At 44.6% G+C, this 21,190-nt stretch overlaps 1 protein-coding gene across 1 annotated transcript; it reads right to left on the reverse strand.

The window, feature by feature from the left end:
• Positions 1-5,412: 5,412 nt before the first annotated feature.
• LOC122437900 (putative ankyrin repeat domain-containing protein 19) lies at positions 5,413-19,730 on the reverse strand. The gene is made up of 7 exons (XM_043462377.1): positions 19,482-19,730; positions 14,894-15,008; positions 14,557-14,730; positions 9,956-10,062; positions 8,316-8,453; positions 6,979-7,046; positions 5,413-5,579 (listed from the first exon to the last, which is right to left on the reverse strand). Exons 1-7 carry the CDS (start codon positions 19,709-19,711, stop codon positions 5,470-5,472), a joined length of 942 nt encoding a protein of 313 aa, XP_043318312.1. The 5' UTR covers positions 19,712-19,730; the 3' UTR covers positions 5,413-5,469.
• Positions 19,731-21,190: the final 1,460 nt, after the last annotated feature.

A 21,190-nucleotide genomic window follows, 5' to 3' on the forward strand; every position in this document is an offset into this window, starting at 1 on the left:
CTTCATCTTCATCTAGTTGATTTTCCTAAGTGCTTTGTAATTCAGTACTTTCATAATGGTATATACTTAGTATGCCAATATTTATAACTCTGAATCATGCACATGTATGGCTCTTATTATCACACCATTTCGTACCGTGACTTTGAGGGCTTCTATTTCTGTGGTGGGATCCTTTCTGTCTTCATAAGGATCAGGGGAATGGTATGTGAACAAGTACAGGGAAAGAAGAGTTACAAACAGAACCACTTACCTTTGTAGGACCAAGGCCTGCTACAGACTTGAGAAGTTTGGGAACAGGCTCAGGTGATGGGAAGGCAGGCTGACAGATGCCCTCAAACCAGGGTGATGGTCTGGGAAATGTTTCAACCACATCTTCAATGTTGCTATCAGAATTACTGTCCTCAGAGAAAGTCGTATTCTCTGGTCTCAAAAGGCCACACTTTGCTTCTACTACAGTGAAAACAGGAGAGGACATGAGAACATGTGTCATTTCAAATCGGGGAATAACACCAGAAGGACAGTCTTCGAACAACTTACTGTTTCTGTTGGATTGCTGAGAAGGCTTCATGAGCTTTGTCAACTTTGGTTTCACGACATGCTGGAGAAGAAAATAAGAGCTTGAAGACTATAACAAGTATCAACCTGAATAAATTTATAACAGCCTCCACTCCTCTATGATCTAACACAAAGAGCACAGGCTCTGGAGTCATTCAGAGGTGGATTCAAATCCCAGTTCTGCCACTGACTGACCTGCTCATGGGGAAAGGATTATGACAGACGACATCAGAAGCCCCGGATGTTCCTCTCCTTACCCCGAATTGACAGCTATACAAATACGATGACACCCACTAGATCACTTTCTCGACCAAAATGTTCGAGAGTAATAATTTATCCCCAGGAGTTCAGAGCACTATTGAAAAACTAAGACATTTAAATTAATTGCTATATTTTGAAATCTGCTTCCATGATTAATATATACATGAATTATCACTTGGGAAGGGAAATATGAAAGTTTAGGTTTTAGCAGAACCTTATTTAGATGCACTAGAACTGCAAACAGGATAAGCTACTTCTATTCTGTTTGTCAAACAGCTAGAGATATAAAACAGGGGGGGAAAATCAGCTGCTTCTATGAAACAGGGAAAAAAGCAAGGTTAAACGCGTAGGGCAATGATCATGAATGAAAGCCACAAACACTCTAAATAGACAGCCATAAGCAAACATGGGCACAATAGGGGAAGAGAGTGATGGACTGAAGGAACAGACACTGAAGAAATTTGCTCTGTGAGGAAAAATTAACTTAATAGTAAATATTTAAAAAAAGAAATTAAAAAGCTAGAGGAGAAAGAAGAAAGGAAAAGGTGAGACATTCTTAGTCAAGAACAAACTTCACGGGGAAAAAAAATAAGTATAAGAAGGTATGTGGAGAAACACATATATTTAGAATTTACAAAAATAGATCAGTAATTTATAAGTATTCTTAAGGATATACTATGAGCAAAGCCTCTTTTTCATATGATTTTATTAATCTAATTATATGCATCTACACTGTTCTTCAAATTTTATGAAAATATCAACATCAGTTCAGGTCAGTTGCGCAGCTGTGTGCGACTCTTTGCGATCCCATGGACAGCAGCACACCAGGCTTCCCTGTCCTTCACCAGTTCCCAGAGGTTTGACAAACTATGTCCATTGAGTCGGTGCTGCCATCCAACCATCTCATCCTCTGCCGTCCCCTTCTCCTCCCGCCTTCAAACTTTCCCAGAATTGGTATTTTCCAATGAGTCGGTTCTTCACATTGGATGGCCAAAGTATTGGAGTTTCAGCTTTCTGAATGTTGAGCTGTAAGTCAACTTTTTCACTCTCCTCTTTCACTTTCATCAAGAGGCTCTTTAGGTCTTTAATATCTGCCATCATGGTGCTGTCATCTGCGTATCTGAGGTTATTGATATTTCTTTTGGCTATCTTGATTCCAGCTTGTGCTTCATCCAGCCCAGCATTTCGTATGATGTACTCTGCATCTAAGTTAAATAAGCAGGGTGGCAATTTACATCCTTGATGTACTCCTTTCCCGATCTGGAACCAGTCTATAGTTCCATATCCAGTTCTAACTGTTGCTTCTTGTCCTGTATAAAGATTTCTGAGGAGGCAGGTCAGGTGGTCTGGTATTCCCATCACTTGAAGAATTTTCTACACTTTGTTGTGATCCACAGAGTCAAATGGTTTGGCACACTCAATAAAGGATAAGTAGATGCATTTCTGGAACTCACTTGCTTTTTCTATGATCCAGAGGATGTTGACAATTTGATCTCTGGTTCCTCTGCCTTTTCTAAATCCAGCTTGAAGATATGAAGTTCATGGTTCATGTCATCTTGAAGCCTGGCTTGGAGAATTTTGAGCATTACTTTCCTAGTGTGTGAGATGAGTGCAATTATGTGGTAGTTTGGACATTCTTTGGCATTGCCTTCCTTTGGGATTGGAGGAAAACTGAACTTTTCCAGTCCCGTGGCCACTGCTGAATTTTCAGATTTCCTGGCATATTGAGTACAGCACTTTCAGAGCATCATCTTTTAGGATTTCAAATAGCTCAACTGCAATTCCATCACCTCCACTAGCTTTGTTCGTAGTGATGCTTCGTAAGGCCCACTTGACTTCGCATTCCAGAATGTTTGGCTCTAGGTGAGTGATCACACCATCCTGGTTATCTGGGTCATGAAGATCTGTTTTGTAGAGTTCATCTTAATGAATTCCGCTTCTGTTAGGTCCATACCATTTCGTCCTTTATGGTGCCCACCTTTGCATGATACATTCCCATGGTATCTCTAATTTTCTTGAAGAGATCTCTAGTCATTCCCATTCCATTGTTTCCTCTATTTCTTTGCATTCATCCCTGAGAAAGGCTTTCTTATCTCTCCTTGCTATTCTTGGGAACTCTGCATTCAAATGGGTGGATCTTTCCTTTTCTCCTTTGCCTTTTGCTTCTCTTCTTTTCTCAGTTATTTGGAAGGCCTCCTCAGACAACCATTTTGCCATTTTACATTTCTTTCCCTCCGGGATGGTCTTGATCACTGCTTCCTGTACAATGTCATGAATCTCCATCCATAGTTCTTCAGGAACTCTGTTTATCAGATCTGATCTCTTGAATCTATTTGCCACTTGCAGTGTCTAATCATAAGAGTAAATACTACATGAAACTAAATTCAGAGCATGAAAACAAATTTCACAACAGAACACTTTACCTTTGTTTTAAAATCTAAGGCTTCATTGTTTGATGGAGGCCCTAAATCAACGCCAGGTTCGCTGGGAAACCTTTAAAGCAGAAACATACAATAAAAATGAGTGAGCTCATTTCCTTGAACAAAAGAAAAAAAAAAAAAAGTGAAAGTCTCTCTATATAGTAAATAAACTTTCTTGACATGAATAAAATTTGGCCTGTTTTAAAACAGCCTTTTTTAAAAAATTTTTTAAAGATTTTTTGATGTGGACCACCTTTAAAGTCTTTACTGAATTAGTGCCAATGGTGCTTCTATTATATGTTTTGGCAGTCTGACCCTGAGGCATGTGAGATCTTAGCTTCCCTGACTGAGTATTGAACCCACACTGCCTACACTGGAAGATGTCTTAGTAACCATCTTAACCACTGCACCCCCAGGGAAGTCTCCAAAAAAGTTTTTCATTACCTATTGCTGCTTCCTTGTCTCCCAATCTATGAAATATCTAGTTAACACTCATTCTTAGTTTCCATAGCAGAGAGTGACAGCCAATATATCGGCAGAGCCTAAAAATATTTGTTTTCACCAAAAGTTCTAACAGCTGAACTGAAAATCCAATTGATGGACTGACATAACTTTTGTTTGCCCAAAGTGGAATAAACCTGATGACTTAAAGCAGAAGGATATGCTGTTCCTTCTCCATTGTCTGTCCCTGGTTCAGAGACTAATCTGTGTCCATCAAAAATGGCAGTCTTGGTCCTTCAGCAGGGGAATCACTTATGGAGAAGGCCCCATTCCTCCCTTTACTGTAAAGGGGATACAGGAGTCCCCCGCAATGTGTAAAACTGAAAATGGACACAAGTCAAAGAACTAATTTATATGTTTCACTTATATGCTACCCGGGTACTTCTCAATTTCTGCTGAGGGACACGAGAGTGGATGCTGGAGTCAGGCAGGCCAGCTGTCAAATCACAGGTCAACTCATTTTAACCATGGAATCATGGGTCAATTCATCAACCTCCCGAACCACAGTTGCCTGATTAAGTAAAGCAGGACACAGTGGTTTTACGACGCTGCTCTGGTGACTCCATGAGGTCACAGACGTTGCGCACATGATGCAGTCTCTGACCCAGAGCAGGACGCTCAGCAAGCAGCAGCTTCTCTTCTCTGTGTGTTCTCCTAGTGACACATACAAGTTTAAAAATCCATCAAATCCTACCTGCTTAAAGAGTCTTCTTCAGAACGCGTATCCACTAGTAAAGAAAAAAGGAAGACACATTTTAAATCAACAAAAGAAAAATACAGACTATTAAAACCTCAAGACTGATGTTTTGTTTAAAAGTATTCCTTTGGAACCACACCTGGAGACCACACTAGAGGGAACAGTGATTGTACTGTACTCATGGGCCATTAATGCCTGAGAACCACTGCTCTCCTTCATGGTCATCAAAGGCAGAACAGAAAAAGAAAGAACTGCTGATACAAGGACCATAATGCTAACCAACCTCTAGGAGACTGACAGAAAATGATACTACACCGTTAATAGAATCAGTACTATAAACTGCCAATAGCACACTTGAACAGCACAGGATTTCTGGACTTCCATCCCCTGGAGCAGTGAACAGAGCCTGCAGGTGTCTTGCTGGGACATAACACAAATCCTCTGGCTCTTCAGTTCAGGATGAAAATGCCCTATCACAAGGAAGCGTGGTCTACAGGTGCCGAACTTCAGAGTGTGGTAAAACATAGGAAACAAAGTCTTCCTGGCCCTCTTGCCAAATGCAAGAGAAGTATGAAAGATGTAGTGATTCCAGGTTTCGCAAGGATAATCTCTTGACAGGGAGGTGGGGGAGGGTAAATGGGTAAAGGGGGTCAACTGGGTGGTGAGGATGGGGACTGGACTTGTAGTGGTGAGCATGCCGCAGGGTACGCGGAGGCTGAGCATTTTTAATGTTTTAACTATATATGTGTACATACTAATAAATGTGAAAAGGATAATCTCTTGAGACTATCACCTTCCATTGTTCAAGAGTATCTGGACCACCTAGAGCAGGATGGTCCAAACAGTGCTGTGTTCTACTGAGGGCTATCATTACATCAATCCTCCCCATTATATGGCAAAGGTTGGTAGAAATCATGCTTTTTCAGCTTGGAAGGCATTCGTCATCAGACCCTAAGCTGATGAATAACGGGAGGGAGGGAAGGAGAGAGGAAGCTATGGACTCTGGTGCTGTTGGACAACGTTTCACGCGTGTCGTCATGATCTGATGCTGGAGGGATGACTCACGTGCAGTGACTCCACGGGGAGGGGAGCGCTGCAACCTCGAGCCTGGAGGGCAGGGGCAGTGACGTTTACATGTCTGCACCCTGTGACATCAGAACAAGGCTTAGGACGCAAAAGACACTTGAAAGTTATCTCTTTGGTGAACAAATGAACAAATAAACAAGAATGTCTTCTTTGAAAAGTCTGTTTCAAAAACTATAGAAATTAACCAGGGACAACTCTATTCTATTCTGAGCATACTGAAGACCAAGACTCTGTGTCATCTCTGTATCTCCTCTAACGTGTAAAACCAACCTACAGAAGTTCTTTGGTGGATGTTTTTGCTGTTTAGTCACTGAGTCGTGTCTGCCTCTCTGTGACCCGATGGACTGTAGCTCACCAGGCTCTTCTGTCCATGGGACTCCCCAGGCAAGAATACTGGAGTGGGTTGCCATTTCCTTCTCCAGGAGCTCTTCGCGATCCAGGGCTGGAACCCGTACCTCTGGCATTGGCAGGCGGGTTCCTTACTGCTGAGCCCCCTGGGAAGCCCCCTTTGATTAGACAGAGGTGAACTAGGTTTCAAGGTGTTCTCAGACAGCTTGTACAATGTGCTAGATGCCACATCGAGGGGACATGGTGGTGTTTTTGCTCATGTGAAGTGTGTTGGTCCTTTTATTAGAATCTGCAGAGTCCCAAGTTGATCTATTTGAAGATCTATTATGATCATCTTTTAAATAATGGCAACAGAACATGGTGTTCTTACAAAACTATACTATCATGACAAGTATCCAACACACAGAAGAAAACATCTGGTTCTAATGAAGTCAACCTATCTCACTCTTTTTGGATCTGTGAGGAATAAAATTGGTAATAGAGACCTTGTTCATACAATAGGCAAAATAACCGGTGCTTCTCAACTAGGCATCGCTTTTCTGAGCTGTACTATTGGAAGGTATCTTCCGAAAGTAATCTCCTCCTGGTATGCTGCACACTGGTTCAGCACTGCAGCTCTTCTTGTTTATCACTTCTTATCCTACCAGGAAGGGACTGTTGAGGTTCCCAGTTTAAACGATGGTAACTTTTTTAATGAGACCAATCACTACACAGTAAGTAATAACTACTCATTCACTAAATGCAAACTATTTGTAAAAATTAAAGCTCCACTTTTATAAGAAGTCAATTTGCTATAATAGGATTACAGATGAAATATATATCATACGAACTCAAACATTTTTTGTAATGTACATAAAAATCTAATACAGGATTTTAGGGGCTGTAATTAAATACATGGAATGCTTTTCAGACAATACTGTCTCTGATGTTAAATTACCTACAATTAACTTCTTTAACAATTCTGAAGACTAGACTATTAAGAAATTCATTTAAAAACACATGCAATTTACACTAATTTTATCATAGTTCTTTGATTATTGAAATTTCCTCACTCCTACTTTATCTATGGTAGAATCACCAAGAGTAGTTCATTATTATCAGATGACGTACCTGGGTTGCTCTTTTCGGGAGGAGTTTTCGGCCTCTTTTCTTTATATTCAGAGATCAGTTGGCAAATGCTATGTGTTACAAATGTGATAAATAATATTTTAACACTAATAGGAAAAAAAACTACCAACTATGTTAAATTCTTAGATTATTTCAGACAATGTCAGCGATAATATCAAAACTACAATTGTCCCATACATTTCAAGTTTCTAAGTTCTACCAAGTTTTATTTACCATGTATTTAAAGGAGAAAGAAAAGGAAGATGAAGTAGTCATGAACTGAGGGCAATAGAGCTCAGCAGATTAACTAGATTTAGCTTGGCATATGAAAACTCTTTCCAACTCGCAAATCCTAGCTCTGTAACCAACTGCTCTTTGTTCCGAGAGAATTGCTTCTCTTGAGTTCAAAGTCATCCTCTACACAACTGGGATCGTACTGCCTTATTTCACAAGGGGATTAAGAGGAGGTAATGAGATAATATATCCCCCAAATGCTTGCAGAAACAGTCAAAGAATGGAATAATTTGCTCTTGAACGTTATTGTTGGAACTACTTTGGAATTCCAAGTAAAACCAATGTGTGTTTTCTTATATGTTTAGCATTCAAGGGTTTCAGGAAACTGTTATTAATTATGGTGATTAGTGTTCTCTGTGGTTTGTAATTTAGGGAATCTCAGCTCTTATATAATTTGTACCTACATTTATTTATAAAATATGAACTCACTACATTAGGTAACATAATTATCCCCCATTATTGCAGCTAATCACACCAAGCACAGAAAACTAATCACAATCAAGACCTGGCCTGGACTAGGCCTTCCTTCAAGACTCTCCCTTCTCTACCTGCTCAAACTCTCAACCAGCAGATCTTTCTGACAATGATGCTTAATCTCCATGTTCATCTCTGATGCACGTGGAAGACATAACCCTACTCTTACAATGGATACTGGCAAGTCCCAGGCAGGGCTTACCTCTCTGAATTCCTCTCTGAACTAACTTACTTGAGATTTAAGGAGTTCTGGTGAATGGGTTCCTTGTGAGACAGACTCAGAAAACATTTACGGTTGAGGCAGATAAATCCTTTGGAAGATTTTCATTATTGCAGGAAACAGACCCCATGAGGGGGCCAACCCTCCATGTAACTATGGAATCTCAGGCAAGCTGACACCCACTACTCTGGGAAGGATGACAGGGAACCTATGACCTAAGGAAAGGTGCCCCCACAGGATAGAAGCTGCCTGCACCGAACAGAAAACTCTCACTGGTCATGTAACAAGTGACAGTTAAAATTCTTTTTGGCGGCAGTTTAGTGATCACGGGCGTTTTAATGTGGACACTTACGTATTAAAACCACTCAGAGCAGCATATTCTTCTGCAGTCCGTCCAAAGACATCTTGAGAAGAGACGTCAGCACCTCGCTGCAGGAGAAGGCTGACGACACCCATAGACTCGTAACTGACAGCAAGGATGAGGGCGGTTCTACAACAACAGAGAGACGACGTCACCCTCAGGAAGCTGAGTGAACTGACAGAAACAGCTCGTTTGATGTCCTTTACCAAGGTAACATCTTGCCCTCCCGTGAAGAACTGACCATTTACACGCTCAAGTGTACATCCTTGTAAATGACCTCCAAGGCTAAAACGAAGCGACGGAAAAGCAGCCTCCTGTCCCACTGGGATGGCACATAGCAGCACTTAGTATTTCAGAAGTCCCTGATGGGGACTTCCCTGGTGGACCAGGGGCTGTGACTCCAGGCTCCCAAGGCAGGGGGCCCAGGTTCCATCCCTGGACAGGGAACTTCATCCCACATGCTGCAACTGAGAGTTTCCACGACTAAGACCCCACGCAGTCAAATAAATAAATGCTTTTCAAAAATAATATCAAAGTCCTTGATGGACAAGAAACTGTGCTAAGGTCATTTATCTGAGGCAGGTGAGTATTTAAGGAACGAATCCCCCATTTCCTCCTTAGTCTGATATATTATGCTTCAAAGTCAGCTAGAGGGTGGGTTAAGCAAAGGCTATTTGCTGGCTTAAAACAAAAATATTAACAATAATGGAAATAAAAATAGTCACCGTGGCACTTAATGATGTGGACAAGCATGTGCTCTTCACTAAATGAAATACTATGTATACGCACAGCCACCTTTGAAGGGCGCATTACTATTTGCCCTTTTGTATCAGGAAACTTATTTGCTGATGATAAGTAATGTGCCCAAGGTCATAACCCTAATAGGGAGGAAAGCTAGGAGCTGAACCCAGTCTGAATCTAAAGCCCATCATTTTCATCTGTATCATCCACCTCTGACTTATCTTTGTTGAAGCAACTGTTTATCCAATTAAACCTATCATTCTTCCTTCTACCTTCACTTAAAATGAAAACATCAAAATGTACTAGAAATAAAAAGGGATAAAAACTGATGAGCCCACAGTATCTGGTGACAGTGATTACTAACCACTTTTTCTTGTTGTTTAGTCACTAAACTGTGAAGGACTCTTCTGCAATCTAATAACATCAGTATTTTTCAAAGAAAGTAATTGAAAGCAAAGAGTCACCCAAAAGACAAAATCAAGTCCTTTATGTTTAGTATGCATCTTTTAAGGAAAAATATACACGAAGTAGAGGTTAAACAATCATTATAAAAGAATTAAGAAATTCGATACTGTCATAAGGTAAACTAAAAAGCAGAATCCATATTGTATAAAGCTAATGAAACTAGTATGAAATCCCTCAGCTCCTACAAGATCAACCAGAAAAAAGAACAGGTTGCATATGACATCACTCAATATTATAAAGGAATATGAATCCTGCTATATATCTCTGCTATATAGTTTTTCACGACTCCCAGTCAGAATAATTGGTTTTCTACCTAACTGATGAAGTGTTGATCACAAATGACACCTTATTAATTTAATCTTTATCTTGATGTTAGCACCCAAGAACAGCACTAAGGTTTTTAAAAAGAAAAAGAACAACTGTACCTTTTCATCTTATCAACCGCGTGTACATTTGCTTCTTTCTTTACTAAAAATTCCACCATTTGCTGTTTCCTTTCACTTATGGCCAATAATAGTGGTGTGAGGTCATCCTATAAAACAGGAAAAACCATTTCGAATGTACCCAGTTAACCTATTTCTAAACTGAACTGAAAATCATGCAATAGATTCTCTGAACTTAAACATATAATTCAGAAAGCAAATAAACGGGAGCCCCTCCTCCTCTTCCCCCGGCGCACCTTCTATCTCTTCAAGATGCTCCTCTCCTCCTGGCCTTCCCTGGGGGCCCAGGGGCTAAGATTTGAGCTCCCAAGCAGGGGGTCCAGGTTCCATCCCTGGTCAGGGAACTAGAGTCCAAGTGCCGAAACGCAAGATCCCACCTGCCACAACTAGACCCAGTGCAGCCAAATACGTCTTTTGAAAAGGGAAAGAATAAAATGCTCCTCCTCTCCCTCTTCCAAAGATGAACCACAGAGTCATTCTCTAAAACCCACTGTCAACATTTACTGGTTCCAAGGATCTTTGCTTCTGTCATAGTATCTATCAGGAATATTGCAGTATTTACTTGCTCTATTACTAGTCTCAACACTCCTCCAGAGAGAATCAATTAGCTACTTGATTTCGTAGCTGCATATTTTAGGAACAATGCTGAGGCAGGAATACATCATCTTATCTGTAGCATGCATAACCTATCCAAGGATGACCAAGAGTAACCTCATGAGGTTTACAGACATTCCAATGGGAATGTTATCCTCTACATGAACATGCAAAGAGAAAGGTTGTTTTCTTTTCTTCCACAAAAACCAACTGTGGGCACCATGTTTCTCGGCTTTCTCAGCAAAGTCTCTTGAAATTTAATCTTACTCATTCTCCTTTGCTTGTTCCTTCCCCCGCCCTTAAGTTAAACTGACAGGTCAGCATTAGCTAGATGCGGTTTGATGCAGAACAACACCGCTTATCTTCAAAGACCTTTCTTGACGGCTCTCATGTGATGACCTCCAGACCTCCAGGAAGAAGCTTCCTTAATCCCAGAGTTCTGGTCTCTGTCTTGCTTTACAGCTCTTAGTGAAGGATTACAAGGTAAGTTACCAATAAATATGCACTCAGCATTTTCTCGGGGAGTTGCTCTTCCGTGAACTCTCCCCACGCTCTCTCTCATAATCCTGTGTGTCTGACAGACTCATTCAGTGTGAAACCGCCACAACCAACTTAAAAATTCTAATTTGAAAAATTCAATCCCATCCTTAAGAGATTCTTTGAAAATATGGAATCAATTACAGATTAATTAGACTGTCTTCAAAACTTTGAAATAGTTATCAAAATAAACTATAAATCAAGAATTGGAAACTCAAATGCTTATGGAGGGGGAAACCTGGTGACCTAAGTGAAAAAGCCAGGTGAGGCTGGCAAACCCGCAAACACACGCCCCATACAGAAGGGGAGGCCTCCACATGCAGACCAAACAGTAGAATGGGCTCAAGGGGGACCAGATTTGGGTCTCTGAGAAGCCTGAAATGCAGACATCAGCATGAGTTTGCTAAATTTTAAATGTTGACCCAGTTTGTGGAGGTAGGTAAGCTAAACATAACCAAGGACCACATTTGGTCTGTAGCCCATTTGTGCTTTTACGTTTTGCTGTTTCCAAACAGGTGGGTATAAAGCAAATATTTGTATGTGAAAGCTTTCCTTTCTTGAGTATCATGTGTTTCACAAGAAAAGTGGGTCTCAATATGTAATAAAAATTGCTATTGACTCATAATTTTATTAAAATAAATTTAAAAAACAAGACTCAAAATTCCCACTTGAAGAATGTTTCCACTGCTTGTTAAAACTACAATCTCTTTCTAGAATTCTCCCAGATTATTAACCAAATGGTTAGTGAGTTCCTAAGACTGCTGAAACTAAATGATTCAAACAATCCCCATCTGGACTAACTTCATAGGTTTTGATGTTTAAAGCTGTCCTCTCGCTTATGCCAGGGCTCAGCAAATCTAACAGACACACTGCAAGAGTCTGTCCTGCTGACACCAAAAGAAGGCTCATGAATTACTGTTACCGCAGTCAGGAAAACCCTGTTGGTAACAAACATTGTTGACCTAATGACCTGGTTGGTAACAGAAGGTGTAAAATTCTTAAAGGGTCAGACTCTACAGATGAAGTGACTTGGCCATGAGCAAATCTCTAAAGACTCTTGGAATGTCACTGAATAATTAGTGGTTGGAAGAAAAAGGAGTTATATCACTCAAGCTAATAGATGTTGCCAAAAATGTTCCTTTTAACTTCTCAATCACAGAGGCAGAGGAAAAAGTCAGGCTAATATTGCTGCAAAGGAGGGAGCTGATGGAAGTAGCTAGCATTGATCAAACTCCAACTCTTCTATAGATTACTTACTTTTGAGATAGGTGCACTAGAAATTATACTTAATCACTCCATAGTTCTTCACCAAGGATCCTATCAGAATCTCAAGGAAATATTTCTAAATACACACGTCCAGGCCTTCCTCGATTTATTCCATCAAAATCTTCAGGGAACAGCCTAGGTTTGTAAATTTTTTTATCAACTTTCTCAACGGATTGTGGTTTTCACCAGCACAATCTAGCTGAGAATTAGCCCAGCAAACATTCCAGTCTCATCTCTAACCCACATGGCCAATCCCTTCTCTTACTTGAGGATTTGAAGAGAAAAGAAAAGTGTAAGAGGCAAGAGTCATCAAAACAGAATTAAAGTTTCCTGGGTAAATAATGGTAGAACAGGGACTAATAAACACAAAAGGCAACCTGGTCTCATTGTTTATAAACCCCTTCCTTTCCATCAAGACCTTCTAGATTGACAGCAGAGTCTAGACTCTTATCTAACTGGCTGTTTCTGCCAGAATAGGATAATATTTCTGTTCAATATTTGTTCTTCTCTCTTCTTTCCAACTGAATCACCACCTTTTCACTGCTGATCTGATTTCTGCAGAGTCTTCCAAAATTGATACCTAGGCAAGTCTCCAACTCATTCAATCTCTTTCTCAAAATAACAACTATTATACCTGAAACTGAAAGGCACCTTAGCAAAATATATAAACTGAAGGGGGAAAACAACAAAACCAAAACCTCAGGACTTCTGTGGTGGTCCAGTGGCTGGGTCTCAGCGCTCACAGTGTAGGGGGTCTGGGTTCCATCCCCGGTCAGGGAACTAGACCCTGCATGCTGAAACTAAGACCTAGCACAGCCAAATACACATTAAAAAAAAAAAACAACAAAACCCTCTTCTTGGCATTTCCCCAACTGCCAAAATTCCAGCCTGATCTGCGTTTTTCAGCTGCTCGCTCGTTTTCCTTTCCTTTTAGCCTCTGAAGCCTTGGGCAATGAGAGAGAAATCATTTTTATATAAATCATTTCTTCATAAAATTGGAATGTGTTAACAACAGCAACATTTCTATTATGTTGTCAAATGCTTGTTTGAGTTTTAAGACAAAGTCTACTTCTCCAAGGCAAATTTTGCATTACTGTGTTATTTCAGACTAATTAGAAAAAAAATTTTTTTTTCAGTAAGGGAAAAATACTTGGAAAACGTTTTACCTTTAACAATTGCTGTGTTATCACAAATATCTGCCATAAACACAAAAAAGAACGCTTTGCTCTCTAATGCTTCTTGAGCAATATCGTGATTTAAAGTGACATCTTAGACAATCAAGTGCTTTCAAAATATTTTCACTCAGGGAAGGCTGGAGCTTCCAAACAAGGGAAACTGCGCCCAGCTGTGAGAGTGGGGAGCTCTCTCTGCAGCTCCTGGCGGGGCTGCAGCCACAGGAGAAAGAGCAGAAGGGGCAGCTTCACCACCACCAGCTCCCCACACTCAGCTGCAGCCCCGAGCTTCACCATCACCAGCTCCCCACACTCAGCTGCAGCCCCGAGCTTCACCATCACCAGCTCCCCACACTCAGCTGCAGCCCCGAGCTTCACCATCACCAGCTCCCCACACTCAGCTGCAGCCCCGCCGAGCAGCCCCCCAGGGCTGAGTGTGGGAGACCCGAGGTGTGTACCTGGTGAACCAAGTGGTCACCAGCACAAGTAAACGCCCTTGCTGGTATCAAACATGACCTGACCCACTTCACCGGATCTCAGAACAGGGGTCCTGGAGGGCTCAGGGCTCCAGGCCTGCTGCCTCCCTGGCCCACTTGCACCCCCCAGCTCCCCCTGCTGGGCACTGGTTCTCCTTCCTCCTACCCCCATCCCTCCCCCAGCAGCTGTGCCCATTCCCTGAGCCCCTGGAAGCAGCCACCCACCACGTCACTTCACTCTCCCCAGGCCTTCATTCTTTGTAGGACTTGAGCCTACCACCCATTCCTGAGCACTTTCTAGTGGGAAAATCTTCCTTCTGGGGTAGAAGGTGGCTGAGAGAGACAGCGTTGCCCTTTCTGTGGGCTCGCTCTGACATGTTCCACCCAACCCCTGACTTGGCTTTGGAGTTGTTTCCATGGTAACAGGGCCTGCTGGACACTACTCAGTCTATCTATTTACATCCTGTTATCAATAACACACTACAGTTTAGAAAAATGCTTTGCCAATATTTTGTCAATAAAGTTAGTTGAGCTATACCTCGTTCCTGGCTTCTATATTGGCGTCATAGGAAAGCAGCTTTGCTGCGAGTGATATATTCTGGCAAAAGACAGCGTGGTGGAGCGCGGTGTTGCCATTGGCGTCTGTGAGGTTTGGGTCGGCGCCGTGCTCCAGCAGGAGAGTCGCGCACTTCTCCTCTTGGCATTCTACGGCCTGTCAGCGTTGTGCCAAGAAACAAAGAGTGTGAGTTCTGGGAATTCAAAGGAAATAGCCCACAAGTTCACCAGTTCCCTCTATTTCAACGAGATCAGTTCATTGTTAGTCTCAGTGGTTAAATCACACCCGTCTCATGTGGACACGGCTCGCGGCCCCGTACCTTCATCAGCGCGGTCCTGTTCTCACTGTCACGGAGGTTAAGCTGGCATCTTCTCTCCAGGAGGAGGGCCACCACCGCGAGATGGCCATTGGCACAGGCCAAGTGGAGCGCAGTCCTACGAAAGCAAGACAAGTTCTTAGGGAAACGTAGTGTAACTGTTTCAGAACAAACAACTCTTGGTGTGATTGAAAACACTCAACAGCATGGTACTCCTATCCCTCTAAAGCAAATATTTTGTTTTCTTCTGGAGAAAGAGCAGCATTTATTAGCTTTAGCTCCTCTTACACAGTAAGGAAAGAACAATCTACTTGAATAGAATGCGCAAGACCTCGAGATTCAGCTCAACTTGGGTTTGACTTTGACTTTCACTCTGTCACTTATGAGCTGTCACTCAATCTCTTTGTGCCTCAAGTTCCTCATCAACAAAATGGAGAGAGAGTAGTAGTTATCTCACAGGACACAGCTGGGATGCTTAAATGAGATCCATGCACAGATAACTGCGATGCTTAAATGAGATCCATGCACAGATAACAGCTGGTAATTGTTAGATTCGAATATCAAAGTTACTCCTATTGCTACTGTCTTACAAGGACAACATCTAAATGAAGTCAAAGGATATTACAACTCCTTTGCAGATATGTTTTGAGGATTAGAGACAACATTGTACTCTGATGATTCTAATATGCTCATTTTCTCACATTCTAGCGTCTCTGACATTGGAATATAATTTATAAATCACAGGCTTTACAACTGTAAATTATAGCATTTTTGTTTGTTCATTTCTCGTTTTTATGTTGGTCTAATTACCATGAGGGGTTTTCGTCTAAGATTCTTTAGAGATGACGTATGTTATATGTTATTATATAATACAGGTCACAACACAGTGATCCACAACTGTGAACGGTTACACCGCATTTAAAGTGACTATAAAATATTAGCTATATTCCCCATGTTGGACAATATATCCTTGTAGCTTGCAGGATTTTAGTTCCCTCACCAGAGATCGAACCCCGGGCCCAGAGCAGTGAGTCTTAACCACTGGACGGCCAGGAAATTCCCAAGATTCCCTTGACTTCTGAAAAGGCTGAAAGTTGCCATAGGATACCAATCCTCACAAATAAATTGAAAGTGACAAATTATTTTTATCTGTGCCACATTCCTATGAGTGCCAGAAAGATAAACCCTGTCTGCTCACCCGACTTCCCTACAGACAGCTTGCTCTACAGAGATTTTTAAATTTGGGGGGTTGCTAAATCAACTTTCAGATTTGGTGTTTTTTTGTTTTTTGTTTTTTTTTTTCTGGTGTGGAAACCCAGGAAACTCCAGAGTGTTTGCCTTTGAAATCATTCTCAGAAAAGTCTCTGGGGTGCGATATGTGTATACTTACAACTGATTTATGATGTTGTACAGCAGAAACCAAGACAACACTGTAAAGCAATTACCATCTAATTAAAAAGATATTAAGGTTAGTAACCAGTAGAACAAGAAAAAAAAGGTCATTGTCAGCACACAAAAAAAGTACCAATAGGAATTTCAGTTTTCTTCTGGTACTTTTCTCACCCTGTGTATTTCAAATGTTTGATCCATACTCCATCTGAAACTTTTTGGTGAGATAAAAATCTAGTTACTTTTCTCTTAATAGTTACCAGGTTATTTCTCTACCATCTACACATAATTTATCTTTACTAATAGAAAACGTCATCAAGCAAATTTTGATAATCTAAAAGGGCAAATCTTTGCCTACTATACAAAACTTCCGATTTCATCACAATTAAAGACAGCATGTGTAACGCAAAATCTTTAAAACCACGATATGTTTATTTGGTTTAAATATGGAAAGACCATATATCCTAAGAAAACGTCTTCCTATTCAAGAACACATTCAGCTTCCTACTTCAAAGCTGTCTTCTAAGGTCCTTCAGCAAGGAATATATACACATAAGTGTACAGTGATATAAAATGGATATTGCATTGTATCTGAAGAATTTTTAACCCAGAAGCTGACCTGTCATGGGGATTATTTTTCTCACTATGCAGTTTTCTGGAATATATAACATTATGGTATAAAAATGTGTACATTAAAAATAAGACGCCAACAACCTCAAAAGTCTGCCCACTGCCAATATCCACAATGGACGATCCATGGGAAGAAGAGTTTTCATAAATCACATGAGAAAAACAGTGTGAAAGCCAGGGAGTTCCAGAAGATTTCTTGAGGGCTATAGAACTTGAGAGCTCTTACTCATGAGTATACCATGTTAACGATGCATAACAACAAATGAAAAGGAGGAGAAAGAAGAGGAAAAAAAGATGCTATTCATGTTTTTTTTTTTTACATTCGTGATGTGCTTAACACAGTACCTGACACAGACTAAGATTTTAAGAAGCTAATTCATTGAGCATGGTGGTGCTTTAGTCACTAAGTCGTGTCCGACTCTTGCAACCTCATGGACTGTAACCACCAGACTCCTCTGTTCATGGGATCTCCTAGTCAAGAATACTGGAGTGGATTGCAATTCCCTTCTCCAGGGGATCTTTCCGACCCAGGAATTGAACCCATGTCTCCTACATTGCAGGTGAATTCTTTACCGACTGAGCTACAAGAGATAGGATCATTCTGGAATTCTATTAACAGTAAGCTAAAGAAAATAGAGCAGAAAGCCTCTTCATCAGAAGAGGCAGAATGGTGTAGGGGTTAAAGACACGGGCTTTGGACCTATGGGCTTACATCCCAGTCCTACCACTTCAGCCTTTCAACCTTGAACAGACGACCTGAACTTTCAAACCCTCAGTTTCGCCATTGTTGAAATGGGGCAACGGTCTCCATCTCTGAGGCTGCTGAGGACTCATACTTGGGTCATTTGCCCGGGGCCTGGTACCTAGCCTCCTTGAATGTGAGTGGCTTTCACTGTCATGGAGACAGAGCAGTTAGTACTGACTGCATCCTACTGGATGCCAAGCACACAGTGGGTCTCCTTTTATAGCAGCCAAGCTGAGGCTGAGGGGTAGCAGGCACAGGGTAACATGGATAGAGGTCACTGCCTACAGGACAGCTTATGGGCTCTACGGTGACACCCCCGAGGCCGAGGCCCCATCACTGAACTGGCTGTGTAGAATTAGGCAGTCACTTCACTTCTCTGGACCTTTGTGTCCTACTCTGTCACTGCCCAAGCTGTGTGGAGTATGAAATGAGACACCACACATAAAATACTTGGCCCAGGGCCTAAGGGTGGTGGTGATGGTCATGCTTTTCCCTGTTGCCCTTACCACAACTCTTCCTACCCCTTCTCACCATGTTCTGCCCAGCGCTTTAGTCCTGGGGCCGCTGCTGTGGAGCATCTGGGCAAATTTGCTTTCCCTTCTCCAAGTCCTGGGCTCAGTTCTGGGCTCAGTGCCAGTCTGTACCAGCCTCAAGACACTGCCCATTGCAGCATTCCCTCACATCTCTGTTGCTTCAGGTCTCAGTTCACAATCAGAGATTCCTTCCATATACCCATGTTACCCACTTTACCGTAGGGAAATGGGCCCAGAGAGGGCACAGTTCTCCCTTAGAGACACACAGCAGAGTGCATTCCTGGATGGGTTGCGAAACTGAGGTCTTTCACTGTCTCTTCTGGGAAGCCTGGATGTGGATCCCACAGTGCACTGCCGGGCCAGGGCCAGGTCAGCACCATTTACAGTAAATACCAGGCATACCACATCTGCCAGTCCACCCCTCATTACCCACACACTGCTGCTCTTCAATAGATTCCCTCTCCAATGGGCGTTATGCAGGGCTTGGGGGTCACAGAGTACACAATAGGACAGTCACACATTATCAAGCCTTCAAGGAGGCCAGGCCCACCCCCACCCCTTCACACAGCACCCTTTCTTCGGGACCCCATCCTCAATTCCACCCCTCTTCTGCCGTTGTTAAAGCCCCTCCCCATAATTCAAGCCCGTCCATAGACTATGGGTCCCTTCCGCGCCTCCACCGATACACTCTAGCCACACCTCTTTCCCCGCCGTGGCCGCTCCTCTCCAGCCACTGTCCTCTATCTGGTCACGCTCCAACCCCTAACCCCGCCTCCGGGCTGACCACGCCCCCTTGACAAACAGCCCCGCCCTCACCATCAGGCCCGCCTCTCAGTTGCAACTCAGGTTCCCTCTGGCCTCCCCATCCCGTCCCTCCTCTCTGATACCGCCCCTCGCCCCGCCTCTCCCGACTGCGGCCTTAGGGGCTCCCCCAGGCCAGTTAACCGGGAGACCCACTGAACTCTTCCGTGGGTCTCAGCGAGCCGCCCTCGCGTTCACTTAAAGGGGAGATGCCGGCGAGGGTGGGCCCACACGACCGGCTTGAGCCCCGCCTGGGCGCCTGTGCCTGCTATTCATGTTTTATTTAAGTTCTGTAATTACTGACATTCAGTTAAATAACTTTAAAACGGCCAGTAAAGTGCTCTATAAGGGGAATTACAAGCGGGTCCGAAACCAGCTAAGGCTTTTGCAGCCTATCAAGTCTGTGGGGCGCTGGATCCCAGGAAGGTGTCCAACAGCCTTGGAGGGGAGACTCACAGGAGGGACACCTGCCAGGCCCTTCCTCCCTGCTTACCTGTTCATCTTGTCCTTGTCATTCAGGCCACTCTTCCCGAGAAACAGGACCCGCTGCACTTCAGCTACGTTGCCTACGCTGGCAGCTTTGTGGATCTTTCCGAGGTCCTTGTATCGGGTGCGGTACCCGGGCTGAAAGTTGATTCTATGACTGCCGTCTCTCCGCGGGCTGATGGAGGAGCCGAAGGGCGAGCTGCCCTTCTTACTCCTGAAGCCAGAAGTCTTCTTCATCACTGAGCCTACAGACTCCAAACACACCTCACCTCCTCCTCGGCTCTTCACAGGCCCCTAAACCCAACAGGAGCACTAGAGGTAGGCCAGAGCCGGCCGGCCACAACCTCCCAGCTGGGAAGCTCAACGGTTTAGAACCTTACATCCCAGAATGATCGTTGCTAAGCAACGATCGTTGCTAAGCAACACTGGGAAGCTCAACGGTTTAGAACCTTACATCCCAGAATGATCGTTGCTAAGCAACGATCGTTGCTAAGCAACACGTTGCTGAGCAATGTGTTGACCTCTAAACACATTGCCTGTGTGCCAGGATGCCCAGGGTGCACGTGCAAGAACTGGAAGTGCATTTTTTGAAAGAAACAAATAGGCACGGGGGACGGGGAGAGAGGCGTGGCGCGGACGAGAGTCCGGGGGCGCCGCAGGGCGGCCCCGTCGTCCCCTTTCCCAGGGGGGGCGAGCGGGGCCGGGGGGCTGGTGGCGCGCGCCTGTGGCGGCTGCCACCTCCGTGCGCGCACGTGTCCCTTCCCTCTGGCCCTGGGGGGCAGGGAGAGGGAAGATGACGGCACGTGGGTACTCGCGGGGCCCTTGCGCTCTTTCCTTCCCACTGCCGTGGTAAGGGTCGACCAGCCGGCCGGGGCCCCACTTTCTGGGCCGAGGGAGCTCCGGGTCGACCAGCCGGCCGGGACGCACTTGGCCTCTGGGCCGAGGGAGCTCCGGGTCGACCAGCCGGCCGGGACGCACTTGGCCTCTGGGCCGAGGGAGCTCCGGGTCGACCAGCGGCCGGGACGCACTTGGCCTCTGGGCCGAGGGAGCTCCGGGTCGACCCGGCCGGGACGCACTTGGCCTCTGGGCCGAGGGAGCTCCGCGTCGACCAGCCGGCCGAGGCCCGCTTGGGCCTCTGGGCCGAGGGAGCTCCGGGTCGACCAGCCGGCCGGGACGCACTTGGCCTCTGGGCCGAGGGAGCTCCGGGTCGACCAGCCGGCCGGGACGCACTTGGCCTCTGGGCCGAGGGAGCTCCGGGTCGACCAGCCGGCCGGGGCCCCACTTGGGCTCTGGGCCGAGGGAGCTCCGCGTCGACCAGCCGGCCGGGGCTTGGGCTCTGGGCCGAGGGAGCTCGACCAGCCGGCCGAGGCCCGCTTGGGCGCCGCGCCGAGGGAGCTCCGGGTCGACCAGCCGGCCGAGGCACGCTTGGGCGCGGCGCCGAGGGAGCTTCGACCAGCCGGCCGGGACGCACTTGGCCTCTTGGCCGAGGGAGCTCCGGGTCGACCAGCCGGCCGGGACGCACTTGGCCTCTGGGCCGAGGGAGCTCCGCGTCGACCAGCCGGCCGGGACGCACTTGGCCTCTGGGCCGAGGGAGCTCCGCGTCGACCAGCCGGCCGGGACGCACTTGGCCTCTGGGCCGAGGGAGCTCCGCGTCGACCAGCCGGCCGGGACGCACTTGGCCTCTGGGCCGAGGCAGCTCCGCGTCGACCAGCCGGC

The sequence above is a fragment of the Cervus canadensis genome, chromosome 3, assembly GCF_019320065.1.
Source record: "Cervus canadensis isolate Bull #8, Minnesota chromosome 3, ASM1932006v1, whole genome shotgun sequence".
NCBI classification, from domain to species: domain Eukaryota; kingdom Metazoa; phylum Chordata; class Mammalia; order Artiodactyla; family Cervidae; genus Cervus; species Cervus canadensis.